Source organism: Syngnathus typhle, linkage group LG1, assembly GCF_033458585.1.
Source record: "Syngnathus typhle isolate RoL2023-S1 ecotype Sweden linkage group LG1, RoL_Styp_1.0, whole genome shotgun sequence".
Classification (NCBI taxonomy): Eukaryota; Metazoa; Chordata; class Actinopteri; order Syngnathiformes; family Syngnathidae; genus Syngnathus; species Syngnathus typhle.
The window spans coordinates 17,774,767-17,800,748 of NC_083738.1; the positions used below are offsets into that span (position 1 = coordinate 17,774,767).

General features: G+C 40.5%; 1 protein-coding gene across 3 annotated transcripts; it reads right to left on the minus strand.

Moving 5' to 3' along the window:
* Positions 1 to 1,298: 1,298 nt before the first annotated feature.
* Positions 1,299 to 14,984, minus strand: eda (ectodysplasin A). 3 transcript variants are annotated; one of them, XM_061290242.1, is made up of 8 exons: positions 14,612 to 14,984; positions 5,897 to 5,996; positions 4,242 to 4,280; positions 3,670 to 3,840; positions 3,307 to 3,341; positions 3,155 to 3,206; positions 2,491 to 2,621; positions 1,299 to 2,245 (listed from the first exon to the last, which is right to left on the minus strand). In XM_061290242.1, the coding sequence occupies exons 1-8, from the start codon at positions 14,858 to 14,860 to the stop codon at positions 1,985 to 1,987; spliced, it is 1,038 nt and encodes a 345-aa protein (XP_061146226.1). In that variant the 5' UTR covers positions 14,861 to 14,984; the 3' UTR covers positions 1,299 to 1,984. The 3 variants fall into 3 exon arrangements, with proteins under 3 accessions (XP_061146226.1, XP_061146217.1, XP_061146209.1); XM_061290233.1 differs by having other exon boundaries at positions 2,497 to 2,621; positions 14,564 to 14,984; XM_061290225.1 differs by having other exon boundaries at positions 14,564 to 14,984.
* Positions 14,985 to 25,982: the final 10,998 nt, after the last annotated feature.

Consider the following 25,982-nt stretch of genomic DNA (forward strand, 5'->3'; position numbering starts at 1 on the left):
ACTATAGCTCAGGCTTGAGATAGCTCTCAAGCATACGAACTGTAAGCGATATAAGAAATGGAAGGATTACAGCCCCTCAAGGGGAAATTTATCTCTGCTATACATTTGTGAGCAGAGAAGCAGATCACACATATACATGCCCAGGAAAAACATTTTTATTTTTGACGGTTACTTGGGATTTTGACCTCATCTTCACCCTCGAGTCTATTTTTGTAAAGTTTGACAATGATAGGCCAAGCTTCTCGGTGGAAGGCTTGACTTGTTTTGATATTGTGAAATGTTTTTCTCTAAGGAGTGTTCTGTTATCGTCCACGTTTCACTTAAGTTGTGTTCAGTGGTCTTCCAGATCTTTTGGTGTTATTGTACTAGCCAACGCATTCCTTCCCGATTATAGATTTGGTGTGCTTGGATTTCTCCTAATGCTTTGGTTCTGTTTCACAGCTAAGTGAGCCCTTTCGCTCGCATTGACACCTATTTGGACTATGCGTTGAGCGCTCTCAGGAACGGCTATCAAATGCAAATTCTTCATCTAGCTGTTATCAAGGGAGCCTTCTCTTGACTTGAAGTGCACTGCACGGCTTTTTTCCACCGGGAACGGTCCATGGCCACCTCGTGGTTGATGCCGAGTGCCTTCATGTCTGCTGCCACGGTCGTCTGCCAGGTCTTTTTAGGTCGGCCACTGGGTCTTGTTCCCTCTACGTTATACGACATAACTTTCTTCACTAATGCAGGTAATGGCTCTACTATCTGAAACAGCTCTGCCTGTTCTTCTTGATCTAGCCTCCGAGGATATTACAGAGTAGAGATCAGTTTGGACGCAGGAATTCCCAAGGAAAATAAAGAATTTAGAGAACATTTTATTTCCTCACTGTCCGGATCGTCATTAACGTTTTAACTCGACAGCATCCATCTTGACTCAATTAGCGACAAAGCTGTGAGAATAGTTTTCCCTTATTGCGTTCAATCGTTAATATGCTCTCTTGCCTTTTTTGACATACATTTGGATGCTTTTATAGTTTTATTTAGCGTCACTGACCAAAAACACCAGATGTACTGTATGCGTACCATGAAGCATAAATCTGATTTCCTTGCTTAGAAAGGTTTCTAAATGCCACTAATTTATGAAGAATGTCTCCGGTGTACAATAAAAGTGTGAAGGGAACACCAAATTTTAAGGATGAAGAATCCCTCTCAGGACATCAACTTTAATCCTAGTGCCAGATGATTCCACACATGAGCGAAAGGTAGGAACACTAATGAATCAGTAACCGCAGGGTGCTGAAACATTAATGACATCATTTAGGCAAAACAAAACAGTTTAATTCAATCAACTCAATTTACAAAAGTATATCCCATTTTTATATACAATATGTACATCGATATATAAACAAAATTATTTTTCCATAATGTATGCATTCATACGATAACAACAATAGCACTGTCACAAAACATATCACTGATATTCTGCAGGGATATTGTAGTGCAAAATGTGCGCAAAATATATAGTGCTGTTGCTCTGAATACTTTTTGACTCCAGTTGTGTGGATTTTATAAAAACATTCATTTGAATCTATTGCCGTTTATGGCAAACCAGAAGTGGGTGTTCTTATAGTTGATTTACTTAATAAGATAATGTACTTTTTGGACATACAAGCATTTAATTGTAGGTTTAAAATTCCTGCTTGAGCAGTATCCTTTGTTGTTCTTGAGAGAATGAGAAGAGCGACTATAAATAGTGACACTTGTTTGATGAGCAAACACACATTCAGCTCATCAAGGCCAATGAATCAGTGGAAGCACAAGCAGAGCAGTCCGTAACATCTTCTTTTCTACCAGGTTGCGATAGTGAGCTCGAGATATCCTCGGCTTCATCACCCCACTCGGTGTCAGTGTTTTCCTGGCGGAGTCTTATTGGGCAAGCCTCTAGACACAGATCTAGCCTTGTCTTTAAATCCAGACACCCTTGCGATGACCTTAGCATTTATCAATTCTGTCCAGCAGATGGCACCTCTCCAAGTCTGACGCTTCCCAGGAAAGTGGTGTGGTTGGTCATACTGATGAGCGTGTCCTCATATACTATGCGAATGGATATTCTCTGGCCTGCACGTAGCAGGCTCACCCCAGCTGTGTAGCAGGTGTTGAACTTTCGCTGGCCTGTCTCAATGCTGCAAGTGCAGCGGAGAAACGGGTTGGAGTCCACCATCACTTCGTAACTGGCGATGTCTGTGAAGTTGAGGTAGTACACCTGGTGAAAAGGGAAGAGAGAAATTTCATGAAAGACTGCCACGGTGCCCCCCGAGCAAGATATTTGGTCCAGCTGAAACAGTCTGGCTAGTTGAATAGTTGACATGAGCTTCCATTAAAAACATTTCACATGGATGGAAGGATAAAATTCAGAATTTAGAATTTTATGTTTAAGAAAAGGAAATAGGGTTTGGATATTGAACGTGACCACTGAATTATAAGAGTTACGTCAAGGACCGTACTCACTTCTACCTGACTATAAATGAAGTAGACACCATCCAATAGCACCTCTAGCTCTCCAGAGCGAGAGTGCATTTTAAAAATACGGTGATGGATGGACACCGTCTTCCAGTTCCTGAGGATGCCTTCAGAGAGATCTAAACATGACATGGCAAAACAAGAACAAATGAGTGGAGTTCATTGACAAGACTTTCATAGAAAAAAATGTTTTTTCACAAAGACTATGCTCTCTTTAAACTGACACTGTCATTGTACGAAAAAATTATTCCATAACATGGTCTTGTTGTCAAACTCAAGGCTGGGGGACCAGATCTGGCTCACATCATTTATATGGCCGCAAAGGCAATTTACGTTTCTTGCAAATTGTCTTTGCTTTATAACAAAACTGAGATGAGCTCTTGCAATTAGTTTTTTTCACCAAACGCTCAAAAAAAAAAACCCAAACAATTTACCGGCTTCTGATTTTAAAACTAGTTAGCCCTGTATAAGTGACAATATAAAGCAATCATTGTCACAGTCATAACGCCCGTCTGAGTAAAACACGATGTAGCCTGCGGCAAAATGAGTTTGACACCTCTGGTACATATCAGAAACACTTCCACATAATTGGGTGTGTTTTTCTCCACTGTAACACAATAATTATCATCTACTACAACAAGATCTAACCCACCTTCTCTCACTTGAATGGTTGTTTCCTGCCCTTGCAAATGGACCACTGCAGGCTGAAAAGTAAAGATGTCATGTCATTGACGAGGACACACAGATGTTCACCTCGGTGTTGCGTGGGATCTGACTGTATTTTATGTAGGTGACACACTCTACCTGGAATTCTCTTGTTTTCATCCTATCAGGAACTCCTGCAACAAAAAAAGAATGACATGATGGGATTTGGGTTCATACCGCTCCAGTGTAAGAAAAGCTGACACCATTGTGACTCAATCAAAACAAGCAATGCCATAGACTACAGAGCAATCCCCGGAGTCCCACACAGTGTTCGGCATCCTGCATTACAAGTTCTCACTGTTAAGGCGATGAGTTTATTCATTTGGACAACTTGAGCCCCCTTCAAGCGTGGGAACGTGGCTACATGCCGGCTCATGCAGTGTAATCCAAGAACAGACCCAATACTTGAGTTTGGACTCTTGTAGTATAGTAACCAATCATTTTCTCTTTTGAACTTGGTACCTGCTGGGCCTTGAGCGCCTGGAGGCCCCTGTGGCCCAGGCGGCCCGGGTGGTCCTGCGGGACCCACAGCATTGCTTCCTGGAATCCCTGGGATTCCAGGGATTCCCGGTGGGCCCTGAGGGCCTGGAGGGCCGGGAGGACCAGGGGGGCCTGGTATTGGTCTTTTTTTGCCTAAGGACATAGAATGCAAATTGATTGGCAAATGGCAGAAATCGGTTATTTGACAGTCATGATGTTGAAGGCCTATGACAATCTGCACAACGCAAAATACGGTCCACATTCAGGGATTTGTTTATAGTGTGTGGAATCTGGATTACTGAGAGTTTAGGAACATGGTTATAGTATTGGATCAGTATTATGATAAAAAAAACTGGACCAGCAGTCACAAACGTCGAATCAAAAGCACCTATAGAAGACGTCTTGGCGACTGAAGATTTCGCTTTAAAACTTTACTGTGACCTAGATGAGTAACAATCAACAAAAACTGTATATAGGTATATTCTAATCCCCCTCAGTTCAACCCTCCTTAGATAACAGCATACTCAGCATTCTCTATCTGAAAAATTGATTACCTTTTTTCTTCTCTTTCCTTTTCTCTTTCCCTGTTGAGTCTGGAAAAGAAAAGAAAAAAAAAATGAATAAGGTTGAACTCCTCTTTTGGCCAACGATTATCTTAAATTTCATTTTAAGACTTCAGTTTATTCCACGTTTATTCCTCTCAATGTCGACACATTGGACACTGAGCACTCAAGTTAGTCCTGTGGGTTTGTCTAGTGTACCAATTTGTACGTGTGGTTTCACCTCATCTGTATGAACAAGTGCCTTAAGCATTCACAGGCAATGGAACTGGAGAAGATCATTAGAGAGATACTTTATCCTGCCAAAATCCTTTTCTTTGAATTAAGCCCAGATGGAGAATGCAGATGAAAGTGTGTGAATGTGCATGTGCGTTTGTGTCTTTATTTTACAGGCCATGCGCATATGTGTGCTTGTAGATGACGGTGGGGCATCTATAACAGTGCGCAAAAGTAGCGTTAGCATGCTTCTTTTTTTTTTGGTTGTGTAGATGAAGAATTCTTTTCAAAAGGCCGTCTCGCTGCTCTTGTGTTTACCATGTCATTACAACTACAAAGGCCATTTAACCTTAAAACCTCACAGTTTGAGTCCCTTGTGAACATATGGCCAGCGTTTCTCCTCTGGCTACATGACTGGATGCATCCGCATAGATTTTTCTTAACGAGCAACCCTATCTGAAATCTGGTGCCCGTTAGGAGGGCAGAGAACACACATTGACGCGCACACACACATATACACACTTCTAAGGCTGGGATTAGAAATGCCTTTGTCTGTCTAGTATGAGCGGCGGAGAGAGCTGGGAATGATTAGTCTTTAGAGGCTCGAGACTTTACTGATTTATGTATAAAGTCTCAAAGGTGAGTTTTTTCTTCTAAATTAAACACAATCACCAACTCCCCTCCTCCCAAGTATTCAGTGTCACGCCACAGACGTCGGAATGCCTTGTGATCATGTAGCACTTGTTGCTTTCTCTCATGAAACTTCAAAGGCTTTGCTTTTTTTTTTTTCTATTTGCATAGCTAACATTCTACTAAACCCCAAAAAAACTACGACAGCTAATTCAAATATATCAGCCCATGTGGTTTGCTGTCGTGCCAGCGATTATGATGAATCGGTTACACCGGATTTAGGAAAGCCACTACAGTCTCGGATGATGACCGCCTTTTTAAGTGATTGCATGCATGATTAGAAACGTGCATATTCTTCAAAACTCTGCTTTTTACAATATCCTATTTACTGAAAGTAGAGATTGATCGATAACATGGAGCCTAATTGCTCAATGGAAATCTCCAAAAGATGTCTTGGGGATGTGATATTTTATGAAAGGGTTGTCTGTGGTGAAATCTATCCGTGAAACTCTTAACAAACGTGGTACAGCAGTTTTATTCCGTAAAAAAACATTGAGAACCCACTAACAATCTGTTTCTAATATTTAAAAGCCATAAAACTGTACATCAGCTTCTTATTTACACTACTGAATCCTCTCCAAAGAAACATGAAGTCAGAGGAAACATTCATCTGACAATAACCATCTATTGCCAGCTTGCAAAGGCTACAAGTGCATTTGCTGTTTTATCTATAGTAAAAAAAAAAAAGTTTGGGGAAATTACGACAATGAAATGTAACAGGCAAACGCTGGAATAGCACATACCCGTTTCTAGTTGCTTGCCAGGACTTCTTTTCTCCCTTTGAGTTATGCCTCTGTTATCTTCTGTGGCAACGATGTCTCTGTTTCTGTGTGGTAACTGCCCCTAGGAAAGAAAAAAATCAACACCAATTATTTCCCGTTATTTAAGTTCTACAATCAACATTTTATTCTAAAAGAACACTTTGCCGTATCTACGGACTTAAGAGGATCATAATTAAGATGTTACGGTTGAGCAGTGTTTGTTCATCACCATTCAAATTTGTGAGTAGGCTGGAATGTTAGCAACACCTTGCAGTATTGTGTAATGCCGCAAAAAGTTGGGGTAACACGAAAACAAAACAAGCACTGCATACTTCCTGACCAACACACTGCATTCGTATGGATTTCAATTCAGCGTTTCAATTCTCCAGATTTAGTTTGTACAGAATGGATGGTGGGAGTGAGGACATTGGTGTATGGCCAAGTTATTCCCACTGGGTCTGTAAGATATCCTGTAACTCAAGCCACCTTTGTCTATCGTTTGGACTCACTACACATCCGCTTCGTCAGGAAGGCTGTGAAACTCACGCTCCTTTTCAAAAGGAGATGAATTGTGTTTAGTCTAAGATCATTGCCCATTCACATGGCACCTGGTTCCATGCCTGCAGTTATAGCCTGAATGGACTAAAGTGAGTCAATGAAAGGACTGACGTAGTTGGTGTGTGAGCATCTTTTACAAGAAGAAAAGAAGTGGGGAGTGTGTTCTCACAAGTGAACATGCCTTGTTGCTCTCTGGGTCTCCTCGACCCACAGTCTCGTGAATGCTCGGTCACGTACTGACTCGTGTGTTGACACTTTTAGACTAAATCAACTTGCGGAATCTTTTGAGTTTAGCTTTGGAGCTCAGTTCCAGTTACAGAACCACCTGTCAATTATTTTTATCAGCAGCAAGTCACAACTTTTTTTTTCCAAGTCCATAGTGAGTCTTAAACATTCCTCCTTCTGTTCTCGAAGCCGTGCTCTAAGAGTTGAATCTTTACAGATTGAGCTGCTGCAGCCTAAAGGATTCAGTAGAAAAGTAGAACTAAAAAGGACTTTTTTTTTTCCATACTGCTCACACAACACGACCACCCAATGATCAAGCAAGACTCCAGTCACACTTTATCAGCATAAAGACTGAGAGGCTGAACATCTGCTTGGAGAATATGCAATGGACGTCCTCAAAGCCAGGACACGTGCAGCATCTTAACTTAGTTCAAAAGGTTGTACATAACTCTGTATCATTTTGTCATTTGGCTCGGAGTGAAGTGAACATAATTCTAGTTAACACGATCTCAAAGAAGAGAAACGTGTCTTCCGAGCTGGAAGACCTTTCAGAATCTCTCTTTTTTTTTTTTATGGTTTTCCGCAGAGCAACACCATATTAAGAAAACAGATGCACCTCACAGTAGTTCAGTGATGCATGTTGATGTCAAAGAGGTATCCTCAAACAGATTGATTTCAATGAGCAAGCTATTTAATTGAATACTGCCAAGAGGAATTTCCGGATCCTTCAAAATCTACCAGCAAGGTGGTCCTCTTTTCAGAGAATGTTTTACATTAAGCTTTGGAGGTCTGTCTCAGTCATAAAGAAATCTGTCTGTACAAACAACAAGAACCCTTGGAATCACAACCAATCTAATAATATAATAATGCTTTGCAACTGCTAGCCAATACCAGTAGAAAGACCTAGTCTGATTTTGTCTACAGTAAAACAGTGGACAGTTCACAAGTTTTCTTTCCAGTACAAAAGAAAATTCCAAGGCTCATGACTGCAACCTGAAATCATTATTAGTTCACACAAAAAAGCAACTATCCAACATGACTTCATTAATATGAACATAAGGCTGAGTTAATTGATTGAATAAAAACAAAGTCAAACAGATTAAAAAATATGGTATCGAACTAAAAGTAGGTCCTTCCAAACCTGTGACCTCTTGAAAGGAATCTTACTTGCTCTGTCTGCTGTCATGACCAGCTAACTTACATGTCTAACCTTCTGAGCATTTCAGGCCGGTGGAACAGTATTAAGATTGGGCGATGAAGGAAAAACTAATAATCATAATTATTTGTGATTGATTTTGAAATCACGATGAGTAAAAATGCTGTTTGTTCAATTACTCAAAACTACCATCATAGACTCATGCCAATCCATCCCTGAACATCCATCCATCCATCCATTTTCTGTACCGCTTAGTCCCCATGTTGTATGTGTTCCTACAGCATTCGTGTGCAAATAGTCTTTATTTGAAGGAATATCACGCCAAGAAATCGATTCAAATTTCCTGTTAGTTTGTCCATGAGATTTTGCATTGACTTTAGTTAGCCTTAGCGCCAGCGATGCATTTAAATATACACCCTGTGTAAATATTTGTGTTTAGTTTTACAGTAAACTCGAACTGGGGTGTCATTATACTGTTCGAAGACTGTTCAGGGAGGGCAGAATCACACACACCGGATACACTTGCTGCGCAAGTAAGATGGTTGGGAACACACCGTGTCAATCGGCACAATGGTTTTCCTTTGATTAGAATGTTTTTAAGATTGAGGGAATCCAAAAATCCAAATGGCAATTACATTTCGATTAACTGCCTCGCCCTTGTGGCTACTATGGTTTATCGTCACAAAATCCCCCAGATGTTTGCTTTTCATTTGGTACCCAGGTGTTGGAGACCCACATCTCCACTACAGCTGTTGGCACGAGGAGCTGTTACCTCTCAAAGAAGTTTGGGTGTGTGTTCAGGCATATGGCATTAAACTTTCGTCTGTTCTGACAGCCAAACATCATCATTCCACATGAAGGTTTTGGCCCGAGATGAAGCTGCAGCCAAATGCCAAAAAACAAACAAGCTACAGTATCTGCCAGGCTGCTACTAAGGTAGAACTGATGTTTTTGATGAAGTAACATGAAATGATTTCATGAGAACAACTTCATTAGAACATTTGTAGCCTTTGTACTCTTTAAAGGAATGCAGCGTTACAGTGAATCGGGAAGACAATGTGTTGGTACGCAAGCCAAGTGCCAACTACTGAGTCAGCCATTCTTTTTCAAAACAGGGAGAAAATGCTAATAATTAGAAGACTTTCAAATCTTCAAAGCGAGGGGGTTACTGGTGTGGGTCAAAGACATGATTCCCTGTTGTTCTGTGAGGATATGACGAAATTTCAATCACCCTGGGGATGTGTATTTTATGATCGCAAGATTTGTATAAACAAAGTAAGCAACTGTTTGTGTTTTCCCTTCATTTTCCCCCCCAACTACTGGAATTCATAAACATTTTAAACTGACTGTCAGAAGGAAACACAACTATTAAACCTCTTAATGCCCTCATGTTGAATTCCAGAGGTTATTATCCAAAACTGTAGTATGGTGGAGAAATCAGACTACAAAATTGCAGTTGAAAAGTCAAGGTAAAATTGAGTTACGGGAACCAGATGCAGAGGAAAAACCAATAGGTGCCCATCAGTGTTGCATTGACAGTATGCACTCGATGCATATTGTTGAAGACATTTGTGCGCCAGAGCCGTAAAAGGCTAAATCCTACAAAAGGAGTTGTCAAATCTCCATAATTCGAATAGTGGAGCCTACAGACCAAAGGTGCACCATCTTTTGCACATTATGTCAACAACTGCGGCAAGGGAAACAAAGCATATTCTGAAGTCTTGACAGGCATTGTGAGTCTTTCAATTTGCAACAGGACCTTTTGTAGCTTCCGACCTATCTTACAGTATGATCAGATTAATAAGTAATGTGTCTGATATTCTTTGTTTGGAACAATGGTCTTGAAGAGTTGGAGCTGAGTTAAGACAACATTTTTGATTCCTAAGATCCTTTCCCTCACCGTGTCTACATGAAATGGACGATATAAAGACGGGAAGCTATGAAGTCCGTCCTAAAATTGCACATATTGACAATATTGCTACCATCTTTCCCACAAGGTTGCAGCTACATGTAAGAAGCCTGGTGCTTTTATGAGTCTACTGATGAATCCCTGATATTGGACGCTCCCTTTTACAATAAATTAGATGCTGGTGACAGCCGGGTACCGCCACAGCATGTACGCTGGACTTGGTGCCCCATCAAGCTGACATTTTCATAGCTGCTGACAGGACTCCTGATGTTTTAACATCTGTTTTGTGCAGGACTTTGAAAGCAAACGTCTGAGCAGAAAAAAAATGCATACATTTGTTGTGAGATAGATACAAGTCCTAAAACTATTTAATGTCCTAAAAGTAATTACAAGAGTGAGAAGGGTCCTGATGTAGAATATTTGGAGAATTCTTCAGATTCAAATATCCCCAAACTCCAGAGGAAGACGTAGTCAGGATAAACACTTTACCGTTGTGAATTGGGCAAGTCTGCTCAACAGCTGGGATTGTTATCGGAGGACATACTACCTGGGTCTGTTGAAGGGAGGGTTGTGTTTGTGTTCATTGTCAGATCACATGACCAAAATCATTATGTAACGACAAGTTGGGTCATGTGTATAGCTTCATACAGAATCCATGACCAACATAGATAAAAAAGAGGATACGTATATTCAAAAGATAGTTGAAATAGACAAATAGACATTTGAAAAGATATTTTCCGGGTTTCTAAACTAAACACACAACCGTAAAATAGGACATTACTACGCATCTTAGAATGATGGGATGGGAATTCTCTGTGATTAGCTAGCTACTTATTCTGGTTGTACCTGCCACTTGTCCAAGTCAGCTGTGCTGGGCTGGAGTTCACAGCAGAACATCACGAGGAGGTCATGGGTAACTGACAACCTGACTAACTGATGAGCTGCTACATACAATACAGCCAACATGTCTTATGTCTGGCAAGTTAGAGGTTCTCAAACATACTCCCGAATGGTTTCTTGTAATTGTGTTTCATAGGAAGCGCGCCATCTCTTGTCGAGTATCTATTTACATTTGAAACTGTTGCGTTACTGCTGAAACGCCTTTGATGAAGACCTGAGTAAAAAATCCACAATGAATAATGTTTCGGCCTCCAGAGAAGATTCTTCAAAGGAAAAGTCTAAAGAGCTAACAAGTGCGGCAGCTGCATCCAAACGCCACATGCTCCTGTTTCTCCAACTATGTAAACTGTGGGATGTGTAATCAGAGTTGTTTAATGCAGACATCTGGAGAGGACAGCATCACAGCGCGCTTAAATATTTACAGCTGGGCTACAGTTTTTTACCTCATGAAACGTCCCCATCTGGACTGAATACCAAGCCCATCTTCTCGGATTTAGCCAAGGAAACTTCTCCTTTCGAAAATGGACTTTGCGAAAGCCACTGAGACTCTCTAAAGGGTCTCGGCTTTGTCATTCATTTCTTCTTGAAGGAAAGTTTTACAAAATAAACACACTCATTAGCATGAACAATACGTATCTAGTAATGTTGGTGCTAGAGATTAGTGTACACTCTGACCGCAACTGCAGATTTTATTTTAGTTTATTTGACCCATGCAAAAGTGCTATGGCATGTATTTGTCTCAACGACGCTGGCATTAAAATGACAGGTTTGGAACATTTGGAAATGAAAAGGACACTGACAACTCATTTTTTAACAAAGTTAAGGTCGTCACATTTCTATTCTTTGTCTGCACTGTCTGGCATAAGGGTATTTCAGTTGTTTGTTTTCGTCCCTTGCATTGAATCATCAGGCTAACTATTATACTCCGTGGTAACATTCTACCATAGACCCCTGTTGAGAACTGCCATGTCTCGACAGCTTAAATGGCAGTTTTGGTCGGTGTGAAAAGGTTCCACAACTACTAACAATGGCGGTATGTAGTGTCAAAGAGAGTAAAATGCCACAAGTGGTGTTGTTTCTCAAGCTATTGACCACATAATGAACATTAAATTGACTGCTGTCTACAGAGGAGAAATGTAAGGTGGAGCTGGCCTCAGTCCCAAGTGACTCATCTAAGTGTCAATGAATGCACCTCAAGCCTTAGGCTCTGCACCTGCTCCTAGGTGATATGTTTCTTTGGCTGACCAGCTGCTCACGCACTTTGACTTGATCTTCAATGCGAAGCCAATCCGAAGCTTCTCCGTCAATTCATTTAGTTAGGAAGAACGTTGGAAGCAACACACCCGTGCTTGAATATGACTTGATTCAGCTAGAATCAAGTCAGAGTGCAGTCCAATTTACACAATCAGGATTTTGGAGCCAGTCACTGTTAAAAATGACACCGATCTGATCATTAGATGGACTAATCGATCCAATCTATTCAAACAACTTGTTCGTTAGCTGTACTCTGCAGCCTGACTCCTCACGACTATGTAGCTCTGCCATTGATGTTGATTGGTTCACCTCACTGTACATAATTGAGAATGGATTAATAGACTGCCCCCTCAAAATTTTGGGCAGGCCTCTTAGGGTGAAATGAAGAAAAATAATAATTCATACTGTAAATAACATCACATTGGCCCCAGATAAAGCTGACCCACCGGGCATCTGCCTTGTTTGCCAAATGGCCAGTCCAGCCCTGTTGATTTTACATTGAGAGACTTTGAAACCGGACCTGATCATTTGTATTAACATTACAGTGATCCCTCGCTACTTCGCGGTTTGTTTATCGCGGCTTCACTGCATCGCAGATTTTTTCGAGCCAAAAAAAAATGTTTTATAAGCGTTCTAAAAACATATTTGCAGTCTTGTTCTTTGTTATAAAAGAAGTTGTTATAATAAGACTTCTAAAAACATATTTACAGTATTGTACCTTGTTATAAAAAGTTATAATAATAAAAAAGTCCTAAAATCATATTTACAGTATGTATACCAGGGGTCACCAAACTACGGCCCGCGGGCCGGATACGGCCCACGGGACCGTTTAATCCGGCCCGCCAACCCTGAACAAATTGTATTAAACTTTTTTTTTTTTGCTCATTTTGCCTGCAATGACTGCGTTTGCCCAGTAGATGGGGAAGCGCTCGCCTGCGCATTTACTACCGGAAGCCGTGTCAGAAAGCTCGGTGCACACTCACAAGTGCGTGTACGGACATGGCGCACTCGCGCTCTATTTGTATCAGTCCCGAATTTAGAGCGTGGGCTGTGACGACAGCATTCTTGTAATTTGCGCACTGAGCTTTCAGATGCAGTTTTGCGCTAAAGCCACCCACAAACCTTCCCCTGGAATCCTTCCATTAAAATGAGTGGCCCGAAGAAAAGAAGTGAGTGCCGAATGTTAAAAAAGAGTGGCCAATTTGGCTCGACGTACGCGACGTGACGTTCAGCCACATGAACGTCAACATCTACCCGTCAAAGATCGAGGTAAACGGACCAACACCTCGAATCTCGCCTAAGAATTGCCACAACAAATTTTACTCCAGACTATGACGCACTATCAAACTTTAACAAAAAAGACAGCGGTGTCTACAAGCCTACTGGAACCTACAAAATGATTATAAGGGAGGAACACAAGAACTTTAAGAGACTGCTCATATGTGTCAGAGAGGTTCTGCTCTGACAACTGAGCTGAACTTTTATCTGTTAAGATTGTGCATGGCACAACAGAAAGTTAATGTTCCATGGTTTTTTTTCTATGAAGAATCCAGAGAGAGTTATTTAGTTATTATTTATTTCCAGTTTTTTCTGTGAAGAACTCAGAGAGGGTTATTTAGTTATTATTTATTTCATTAATAGTGTTATTATTTGTTTCCTGACTTTTTTTCTGTATAGAACCTGGAAAGGGTTATTAAATAACCGTTATTTGGTTATGTGTGGCTTTCTGGAAAACAATAAATTTTTTAAGCTCCCCTACGATCGTCACACTTTTTCTGTTACAAACTGACACCGGCCCGCCATCAGAGAAGGGAAAGGTTATGTGGCCCTCACAGGAAAAAGTTTGGGGACCCCTGATGTATACTTTAGCTACATCTACATATACAGCTTCAAAATGCGCACAGTGCTGTTATGGTAACTTGTGACCACTAGAGGTCCCTGTTTTACCAAGGTTCACAACAGAACTTCACATCAACATGTTACACACACACACACCTACGTACACACGAATATTTATATTTTCAATATTTATACAATATTTTCTGTGTTATTTATACTAATAATGTATTTTTTACATGTTTGAAACTGTTATTTAATGTTCTAATCATAACATATGCACTTAAATGGTTTCATATACATACATTGACACAGATGAGTGGGGTGACCCTACTTCGCGGATTTCACTTATCGCGGGGTGATTTTGGAACCAATTATCCGCGACAAACGAGGGATTACTGTATTTCCAATGTTGTCAACTTGATTTACCGCCAGTGTCACAGACAGGCTGGTGTTCAATTTTTTGTCTGTCTTGCGTACAGCAGAAATCAGACTCCAAGGGAACCTGTTCCAGGTCCAAATGAGTACTCGTAAAATATGTTTCCAAGTTGCGGCAGTGTCAAGGTAGCCCACTGAAATTACAACTGTGCAATTTTCTCATAACATTTACAGAAAAAGAAAGAAAGAAAGAAAGAAAGAAAGAAAGAAAGAAAGAACAAAAAATGCCAATGACAACTCACAAAAATAATAATAATAATAATAATAAAACCAAAACACACACCAAAAAACAACTAAACTGTGTGTGCCCCTAAAGAAATTGCTAGTTAGAAGTCTACTAGTTATAAATTTTTAATTATAACTGATAATTTACCTCGGGATCATCTGCAGGTTCGAACCGCGGGGGGTCGGGTGGGAATACCTCAGACGCCGCGTTGCCCGGGTCGCTCCCGGCCAGTGTCAGCAAGGGGTCTCGCTTCTGGTGGATTATTTCCCTTTTGACCTCGGAGCGCAGGTCCAAGTAGCACACGAGCGTGACCGCGTGTAGGGAGAGTGACAGGAGAAATAATCCGAGGAAAACGACGCGGCTGCTCCGATTCCGGCAGTTTGCGCTACATGTGCAGGTCTCTCTTGTGGGCATCGCTTTTCCCGTGAAACCATCGAGTGCCATTATTGGACAGGGCGCCAGTCAGATGCGCTTTAACTCGGCATAGTCAGACGCGGCTATTTATTTACGTGGAGACTCATAGGTGCAGAAGCGGCAGCGGCGGCAGGTCGCTGCAAACGTATTTCAGTCTCTGTAGTGACATTATAGGCCCCTCCCCCTCATCTCTTTGGTATGTAGATCTGTCAAGAGGTTGCTAAAGTCGAAATATCGGAGGCAGTGATGAGGCGACATCAAACGGATTTATTGTGTTACTGCAACACGTTTAATTGCTTTGAGAACACCCCACTCCGTGTTTGTTATTCATAGTGACATGGGAAAAATATTTGTGCACACATCTTTGATTTATTGTCTATTACATGAGTGTGAACACGTTAGAGTGGTAACTGATGCCATGCATGTTTTTGTGCAGGCCTTCAATGTGCTGTTTATCTTTTTTGGCAGCTTGTTTCATGTTACTGCCTGTGTGGCAGTAACAAAGGTTAGATGTATTGGGAACTAATGCAAACCACTAATGAGTGAAATACAGATAGATAGATGGATGGATGGATGGATGGATGGATGGATGGATGGATGGATGGATGGATAGATGGATAGATGGATAGATGGATAGATGGATAGATGGATAGATGGATAGATGGATAGATGGATAGATGGATAGATAGATAGATGGATAGATGGATGGATGGATGGATGGATGGATGGATAGATGGATAGATGGATAGATGGATAGATGGATAGATGGATAGATGGATAGATGGATAGATAGAAACACCCAAAACAGTTCTGTTCTTGTCAACTTTAGCAAACGTACAGCAGCCCGTCTATAACTTTACAAACCGACGCATAAAGGAGAACAACATTTTTGCCCTTGATGGATCACCAGTGTTGGTTACTTCTCTGGGAATTGTTGCAAAGTATTTGTCATTTGAACTCAACCATGAAACAATATGTTATATTGACTTACACGGCAGGCACTGAGTAATTCTGCGTTTTGAAGAAAAATAGGAAAATGATGTGAGATGAAAAGCTGCTCTGTGTCTGGGACATATTCTCAGCATGGAGTTGATTACTTTAAGAATGCTAGTCTCTGGGGAAATGTATTGCGGTTCATTTTGTTCAGACCGTCATTGTTTCACTGTCTGTTTCTCATCGTTGTGTTGTCGCCTAACAGAGTGATTCTACTCTGTTGCCACTGTAGGGCAGCATTGCCAAGCCATAAATCAATTAAACTGCATATCAGTATCATGTTGAAATTAATCTACAATAAAGCTTAATGAATGCAAGATGATATGAAAAGAACCTGTTTTATGTTCAGATGTATAGTTGCGTGCAGCTGCTCTTTGAAATACTGTTTGAATATTTTCTTTCTTTTTTACAATTCAAGAAGTGGAATCAAAGGCGGAGAAAAGTAACCCTCATCGGGGCTGTGAGTGAATGAGGGCTCAGCCTAAGTGCGTTTGCCACGCTCTCTGACTGAGCGGCACGCGCGACCGGGAAAAGTAGGGCAATCACAATGGAGAGTGCACGCATTACTGTTTTTTGAATATGACCATATTCATGCAAGTCCACATGAAACATTGTGCCACTTTATTAATCAAGTGACTATATTTTTCAGTTTTATTGGTTAAGAGTCAAGGGACACCCCAAAAGAGCAAGAGTGTGACAATTAAAGCTGTTTTTATTCTGAGGCAATAGCAAGCGGGAGTAATTCCTTTTCCATCCGCATGGCTTCTATGTAGCATGTATAAATGGTGTGCCCACAATCTTTTCTGAGCTTATAACAAGATTTAGCGGCTTTCCCTGCCAGATGAGGTTTGCAGAATAGATATGTTACATTCTGCCATGAAGGGTTGTGGGATGGGCCAAAGCTCACTAATGGAAGCTGATGCTTGCCTTGGTCCCAGCAATAAGGTGCTATACATCATTGTCTTTTGTGAAAATTGTCTAAGAATGTTGAAGATGGACTTTTAATTGCAATTTTGTGAGGACATATAGAAGTGAAGTGATTCATGGCAGCAAAGCGACTCATGCGTTTACTGCAGTAGTCTTTTGTTTCTGCACAGTGGATAGGGTTGGCTTTTGATTAAAGATCGTCTGTAAATTTAACCTTACCTCAACATCGTAACAAGGTTTTGGAGACTGAAAGTGCAAACTTTTGAAAATGGATCTCAAGCATTATGAAGCAAAATAAACACGTATTTGACATGTTGACGTTATCAGACCAATTTGGTGAAGAGATGAAGCAAAGCAATCCATTTCTGAGGAGTTGTAGATAAAAGCAGCGTAATTTCCCATTGCTTCCACCCACCTGTTATTCAGCACACCGCCTGCTTTCACATCTTCTGATCTATAGCTCATTATGCCGATCTGCCAGCACACAACTTTCCTGTTTCCTTATCATGGTTTGATAATGTATACCAATTCCAATTCGATTTCATTTTGATTTCCTTTTTATATTTTCACGAGTCGACGATTCACTGCAGGTCATCTTTTGTATGTTTTTAAATGTTTTTATTAGAGGTGTTCCGATCAGAGTTTTATCCTCTCAATTCTGATAGCGACAATCCATGACTGAGATTGGTGATACCGATCCCATGGATTAGCTTCACTTTTTTTTTTGAGCTGCTCACTAATTGTGATTTCAATAATTAAAAAAAAAAGTTTAATTGGTTCATCTAGTGTTTTTTTTCAACTAATTAATCAGACTAAAACCAACATCAATTATATATATATATATATATATATATATATATATATATATATATATATATATATATATATATATATATATATATTATGAATAACTTATCTGTGATATGAGATGGCTACAGGATGAAAAGCTTGTGAATGATACTGAAAGGCATTGATCGATTATGCTGATAATGTATTTTTCCACGGTAATCGTACGATCACAAACCGTGGCTGATGGATGGGAGCATCACTCGATTTTATTATAATACTTCACTTTTGTTGAAAACCAAAAAGGTGATCACCCAAGTCACCTTGATTAAGACAAAAGACGTAAACCTTATAAAGGATGCATTCTTCTGCTCTAGCTCCGAACCTTCCTAACAGCACAGGCCGCTAACCCTTCCCTGATTTAAATCATATCTTTGCAACATTTTATTTTTATCAATAACTGCAACGCGTCTTCTGCTCTTCCGAGGCATCTCGCAGGATTCTGTGCTTGGTCCTCCTCTGTCAGCCTTTACATTCTACCCCTTGGAAAGATCCATCCATCATGGTCGCCTCTATTTCCCCGGCTACGCCCATAACATACATATTTACACCACCACCAGATCCATCACCTCCTCAGCCTACTCCGTTTTAACCATCTGCCACATAGATATCGGTTCCTGGATGCAAATCAAATTTCTTCAACTCACATGCAACCAATCTGCTTTTGGGCATTGGTCCTCAATCTTTCAAATCCACAACCTAGAAGTAATCTTCACTACCTCCTTTGACAACCGCATCAAAAGCATCACAAAAGCACAGCACAACATCCTCTTTGGCTCATCCAAATATCCTCCTTCACCTAAATAAACGTATCAGCATCTCGCAATAATAAAGGTTTTCCACTTCCTACACTGAAAAGGAGTTGAAATATGAGTGTGACATCTTTAAATGAGTCTTTATATATATGCCGAGACGATCTTTATGGTCTCTTTGTTCCCAGAGTGTTTGCCATGATGCTTTTCGGGCTCCTATTAGGCTGTCACATTCTCTCTGCCAGAACCAATAAACAATCACCACCCATATAAAAGCCTCTACATCACGTCCAAATCAAGAAAAGCACCTCAGGTGAACCGAGAGGTAATCTAGCCACCAGCCTATCTGTTCTCAGCATCTTTTCTATTTGGTCATACATCACCTGGAATAATTTGCAATTGCAGTTTTGCCCTCGTCATTTAACTTCTGGATTCTTGGCAATATCATTTCATGACAAGGCTCACCCTCAAAGGTCAACGTTTCATATTGGTCTCCAAGACCAAGGAACTTAAGTCAATTTCCGAAGTTGTCAACTCTGCACTTTGTTGCACTCCTTGTTCTTTCCACCTCACTCTCATATTCTCATCTTAGATGCCTCCACATTCTGTAAGTCATTGTTGGAGAAAAAAAGTCTGCTTCATGCATTATATTTTGTGTGTGTTCACCTGCACTCTACAAGATGAATGACTTGAGCTCTCAGACTGGGATATGGTCACAGTGCGTTAAATCTAACAATCATGCTTCTTCTACACAGCTGAGTGGACAAGCACAAAAAATGTGAATGGTAGTGTGAAGGGCCAGCCAAAGAAAATAATTGCTGCCGTGTTCACCAGAGAGAAGAAATAATGTCAAATGCGTTGTTTGCAGCAAAAGAGCAACATATTAAATTGGCCGTGCGGCCAGAACGCCACGACGGGTTCAATTACTGGAAATGAACTAATTCGTTTTAAAGTGTGCACTTAGACTGCCTCTCTCATTGTGTGTCGGCAACTACACACGAGACTCTCGGGGCACCTGTGTCGCTTTCTACTAAAAGCTATGGAAGGCAAGTGGACAAACACCGGCTAATCAATCTTTTCCTGATTAAATTGCTTTGAGAAGGAGGGACAATGTTTCACCTCGGTTTCTCAATTTTGGTAGTCTTATTGTTGAGGCTTTACAGTGCACTGTGTTCCAATACTCATTCATATTCAGCAGCTGTTAAAAACTAAATCCTCATCACGTGAATGTTTAATCATGCACAAAGGTGACCTTGCTCAGTAGCACTCCTGCTCAGTTTTACTTTGGCTAACGTCATATTTTCAGACTGATCCTCATCTACCTGGGAAGTCCGTTTCAAATGATTTTTTATATTCTCTGCTTTCCTTTATTTGGTGTTTTGTACACTTATTTCATCTTGGGCTCCAGAGCACTCTCCACTTTCTGTCTAAAGAGCTCCAACATCCACAGCCATGAAGCAATTATGCACATGTGCTTGGCAGAGGTCATAAAATAGCAAATAAAAACACGGAGGAGAAAGTCACCTTTATAAGTCCGTTATTGAGAGACATAAAATGCCCTTTTCTCACTGATGGTTTGTTGTCATGGTTGGTTTCTGTCTGCTAAACATCAAAACAAACAAACCAACCTGCTTTAGGCCCACAATGGAAAAGCATCATATCAAGTACGATTTGGCGCAGTATTTAAATTCTCTAATGGGGCACAGCTAGCCACAAGTGACAGTGGAAACGAATACTCATCTGATATGCTCCTACTCATCACCCCCCCCCCTCCTACCCCACCACCATATTTCACGCTAAAGTGATTGCACAGTTCAAAGGCTCAACACCAGGCATGCATATGTTATTCCATCTTAAAATAACAATGCAGATGCCACAATGTCATTGCACCACTTTGGTGCCAAATGAAATGTGGCATTGTCATGCCTTTGTAGACATGGCTAAAAAAATATATATATATATATATATATATATATATATATATATATATATATATATATATATATATATATATATATATATATATATATATATATATATATATATATATATATATATATATATATCTTCTGATACTACTGTATTTGAGTTAAGTTAGTCTTATAAATTAATCTGCAATTTTATGGTGGATAGTGCACAGCATCTATTCTGAAGCCGAAATATCGATAACAACTTCATGCTCACAGGAAAATATCTAAACAACCTTCTGTAGGCTGGTCTTAGGACAGCTCATCATTATTAGACATTTTGATCATTTTTACTACTTGCTTGTGGTCCAATCAATTGTCGTCAACAATTTAATTGTGACCGGGCTCCCCTCCATCTTTAAAACGTTATCGTCGGAGAGAAAGGATTCATGGGCAGAATGACACTGTGTGTTTACAACTTCCCGACATTATGAAACTACCCTGAATACACCACGTTGCTTGTGTAGCAAACAAGTAGCCTGTGTGTTTAATGACACTCAGTTGGAATTCACTGTAAAACTACACACACAACAATAACAATTAGATACATATGTGTTTGTGTTGCTAATGCTGAAGTCAATGGAGGATCCCATTGACATGCTAATGGGAACAAATTGCATTGACCACTAGAGTGATCATTAGTTTGAACATTAACACTACCTAAATAATCATTCAATTAAAATGCATTATACATAACAGTCAAATGATATTTTTTCAACAAATAAATGCAAATGTGCTATACTTAGTCAGTGATTCTTTTACTTACCACAAGAGAGAGCCCATGTACTACTAGTCTACCCCACTTTCAGAATCATTGATGTACCCAAAACCTTCACTTCATCGCTTTGACCTTGAAAAGAGCCTCCAACTTCCATCTGTCACGCTGTGATGAGACTTTCCTGCTGACAATATAAGCTCTTTTCTCACCTTCTATCGCCTTCCCTCCATCTCATTATCTTTCCAAATATCATAACTTATTCAGAAGCCCTTAAAAGGCAAACTATACCCTGACACAGCAATATTCGAGAAGTGTGCCGGTTCATTAAAAAATGGTCATCAAAGATGCACAACACAAACACGCATACGCTCCCCTTCATATTCACACAAGCTACTTCAGTTTTTGCTGGGAAAAGTCGCCCCTGTGGTGCTGATAAGTTTCCTTTCGTCCTATGCCGTGTCTTATCAGGGTCCCAGATATGTTGTCTCTCTGAAAGCCTTTTGTCAGAACACCCTCCACGGAATATAACTTGGCTTTAGGCCACAAGTGAATGTTAGCAATACAAAAGAAAAAGCCTGATTTTGTGTTATAAAGCTGCTGACTACACATCTTTTATGTTGTCAAATGTCACATGCTAAAATACATTTCCCTTCTGGCATCCGGCATTTGAATGTTCAGCACCAAGTCACCATATTGCTCACATGTTCTTGTTGAAAAAGACTTCCCTGAAGTACAATTGCCGTGTTAAATCTCATATGCAGTTGTTGACCTCAGGGCATCTCAGGATATGTGCGTGCCTGCACCGTTGGGTAACGTGCCGTCTTTAACTTTATCACACGGCCTTGAATCCCGAGCCTTCATTACGGCCCGCGCATTGTGTTTTGAAGGTTAAGCAAACCTATTAAAGTTCCACACACTTCACTGTGGTTCTCAGCAACAACAGCATCCATGTGTATAGCATTTCAAATAGCCCGATGACTTCCGGGATTTAAGGAATAAAGGAAGTGAATCCTTGAAAAGGGGTGGTTTGTTGTTACTACAATAGAGGAGGAAGAATCCTACAAAAGAAGAGCACGGAATGAGGATACCAATTGCGAGTGAGAAAGAAGCCCTATTAAAAGAAATGACACTGTCATGGTTCAGTGAGTCCTTGCACTGGGCAGCAGTGTGCTTAATGCTCTGGCTGACAGCCCCATAGTCAGCCGCACCGCTTTGCTTCTCCCAAGGGGAATGCGTGTTGCTCTGTGCTCTCGATTAACTTGCCGCTTATTAGAGCTGATACCATGAAAGGGACTCAGACAACCAAAAGCTCACATCTCCGCAAGAGGACGAGCTGCGCTTAACTAATAACGCCAAGAGTAAATTTTTAGAGCTTCTCAGCTAGTCAAATGTGAAAATACTGCGGTACGTTTTTTTGGCTGTGCCCACAATTGACACATGCATTGTTAGCAGGCCCTTTGGTGCTGTATGTTGAGACTGAGAAAGCACCAGTCTCTCTGATAGTCTGCTGAGAACCCTGGGGAGTTAGGTGGGGTGGAAAGGGGGTTTTCAGAAACCGCTGAAATGTTACTTTTCACAAAAGGTGGTTTAAGGTGCCTCCAATTGGTTCTTTTCAAAAAGAGCACAAAGAAATATCACTGCCTCGAAAACCGTCACAAGGAATGTCTCTTAAAACAATGTAGCTAGATGAATATGGAAGCAACCAGCAAACTCTCAACCGAGTCCTCAAGGTTTGACAGAGAAAATGAAGGACTTGCATGATCTCATCATGGAGATACGTACGAGGATGTGAGGCAAAGGATTGGAATGGCTGATGTCGGCATTTCCACAGAGTCAGCCATGAGTCAAAAGGACATTTCCTTCCAGCTCTCAGCTAGACCATCAACCAAATAGATAAACAAGTAAGAGCGGATTGATGAAACTTGACTTCAGTGATATTAAGTAGCCTGACATTACACTACCCTTAGCACCATAAAAACTTACACAGACACCAAAATAGTGCCATACATTTATTTTTGGGGTATTTCAGAGACTATACAGGATAGGAAAGTAGCACACAAGTCCATTCAGGATGGTGATGGTAGGTTGACTCAAGGTCCACCAAGACAACTGGTGACTGACCAGGCTGAGAGTCGAGGCAGAATTAATTCAGGAGACCACAAAACCTCTCAGTTTTAAGTCAATTCAAGTCAGTGTGGCACCCTAAGTCTATTGTATGCCCTTTCTACAAATATGACATTATCCCTGTTGAGTTTTATAATGATCATTCTGTCCTCTAGAGCAGCTTACAGTAGGTTATACAGTCTTTCCTATTCATCAAACTTTAGCAGAGGTGGTGCGGGTTGGACTGGAACGTGCCCTTGTCAGGGTGACAAACTCTAAAATGCCAGCATTGCCCATGAATGAGCAGTTAAATGCCAGTTAATGCTAATCATCCTTTGTAAAGTGAGTTGACTGCAACTTGATCCAGGTGTCTGTGTGGCATCTAAATAGATTTTTCTTTGCGGTTTCTTAATTTTCTTCATTCTTTTAATTTGACAACCTCACCTCCAGTCTGTTCACCATATCGGAGAAATCTCGCTAAGGTTTTCAATGATAAATGTAGTTTTCAAGTTCTTTGACAAAGTCACTGTGTCATCAGTGCTTTTTACCGCCAGCTAAACTGCATGTAATATTTACTGCTGTCAGCAGTTTATTATGGCTTTTATTACTCTGCTAGCTGCATGTTCCATATGTCTCTTTTGCAATGTCACCAGTGTTGTTTTTAACGACCTGTTTCAGACTCATCTTGTCATTTTAGTTTATGTTAGTTTTAGTCATACTCTTCTCTAGTCAAATTTTAATCGACTTAAAGTCTGGGCATTTTTCTCTAATTTTCAAAGTCTTTTAATCTAGTTTTTAATCAATGAAAACTGAACATTTTAGCCACCAATGGCATGTTCTTTTTCTTTCGATCCAAATACGTGATCGAGGTTGAGGTAAAGCAAACGAGGTAGGGAGTAAGCACATCATTTCGTGACGTCCGTCATCTCATTTTGGTCGACGTAAATTAAGAAACATTTTAGCATAGATTTTATTTTGTCATTTTATTCATCAACAATTAGGCATTACAGATTTTATGTTATCACGTGACCAACATTTTCGGAGGTCTTGTTTAATTTCCCTTTAATTTTTTGTCTTATTTTTTTTCATGATAAGTAATTTGATTCTCGGGCTAGATTTGAGTTTTGGTAACCTGTCTTTTCAGTGAGTCTTGCCGCAGAATTAATCCTTTTTACTATTCCACTGCTCTTCTACCATATCCCAGTTGTGTTAGTGCTCTAATGCCTTCCACCTCTTATTGGAAGGAGAAAAAGTCTCCAAAGTTCACTTACTGAATTTAAGTCTTCTCCTCTTTCCATCACTCGAGACTACAATGGAAATGTTCAAAAATTCACTCACCATGGAAATGATGTGACTGGAATATGAGAGTGGTAGTTTGACCTAGTTTCCATTCTCGCAGAATGTTGAATGTGCAAAAAAACCCCGTCCTGAGCCTGAAAATGAGACACCCCAGCATGTCTTTGAGGTATATGGCTGGAATGAGATCTGCCCGATCCTTGCATCTGTTTGCCACGGAGAAAGGAATTTACATTTATGATCTCCTCTGCTTCGCAACAGCTAACCCCGTCTCATCCCAGTTTCACTTCATGTGGACATTTGCTTTTCCTCCCTGGCAGTCCAGGTAATAGAACCAAGGGGCAACCTGGATTCACCGTAGGAAAAGTGATAAAGGTTATAAGTAGTTGATAGGAAGTGTCTTCAGGTTCCTGGACATTTCATAAGCCACAGTGTCATCAAACTTGGCCAAGAGTTCTCAGGTGCTAGACAACCTACTGAGGTTTTACAGTTTGTATTTTCAAAGTAGCTGCCAACATGGTGTAACACCAGATCTTCAGTAACTGCCGTTAAAACATTCTTCTAATTTTTCTGGTAACAACTGTTTCTTTCGAAACATTAAAAGTTTATGGTGTGACTTATTTTCTTTTTCAATAGTTACATTAGCAGTCAAGGTTTGCATTTTGAGCATATGGTGCTAATTTGAGGAGTCTGCTGTTGCACATCTGGTCAGATCTGGGCTGAAATCAAAAGGTTAATGAACTGACCTAAAAGCTTGTGACAGGCTGTGGGATTGCATCAGTCGTCTGCATTATCTTTATGCCAATGCTAAGAGGCCTTACTCTTTAGCCTTGTGGTCAGTCTGCAGATTTTGAACCTAGAAGATTTAAGTCAGTTCTGATCTGGTCTTGAATCACTAAATACTCTTTGCCGTTCCTACATGCCGTGGCACTTGTGCAGTTGATAGCCGTTGGGGCATCAGTCCAGATGGAAGGACCCCCAGGAAAAGTATCCCTTCTGTGGTTTGACTGAGGATAGGGGGCCCCTGTTGGGGTGGGGGGCATAGTCAGACGTCTCATAGACGGAAGCTATTAATGAGCCTGGCTGTTTAAACTCTTTTGCTCAGTTATTATCCCGTCTTTAGTTATAAACTGTCTTCAATCTGCCAATCTGTTTGTCAATTGACCAGTAGCGTTAAGTTTTTGCAATACAGATACGTATACAGTGCAAGCTTAAACAAAGGTTGACCAAGTGGTCATTTGACCATCCCAAAATCCCACAAAACTTTGGTGTTAGAACTGCAGTCATGGGTGATGTCCCTCGAGACATCACATCGTAGATTGTACATGTTAGCGGGTATCAAGTATCTCCGGTTGTAGTTTTTCTGTCGTACATCGATTCATTTCTTTTAAACTTGCATAATAAGAATCTTACAATGGTAATGAAAAATGTGTCTATAGTTAATACAAGTTTTGTTGTCAACAGATCACCAAAGAAGAATAAAAAACATTTTCAAAACAAATCTTCGGCCACCAAGTGTCCAGCAATGGGTTGTGCTCAACCTCTAGTAA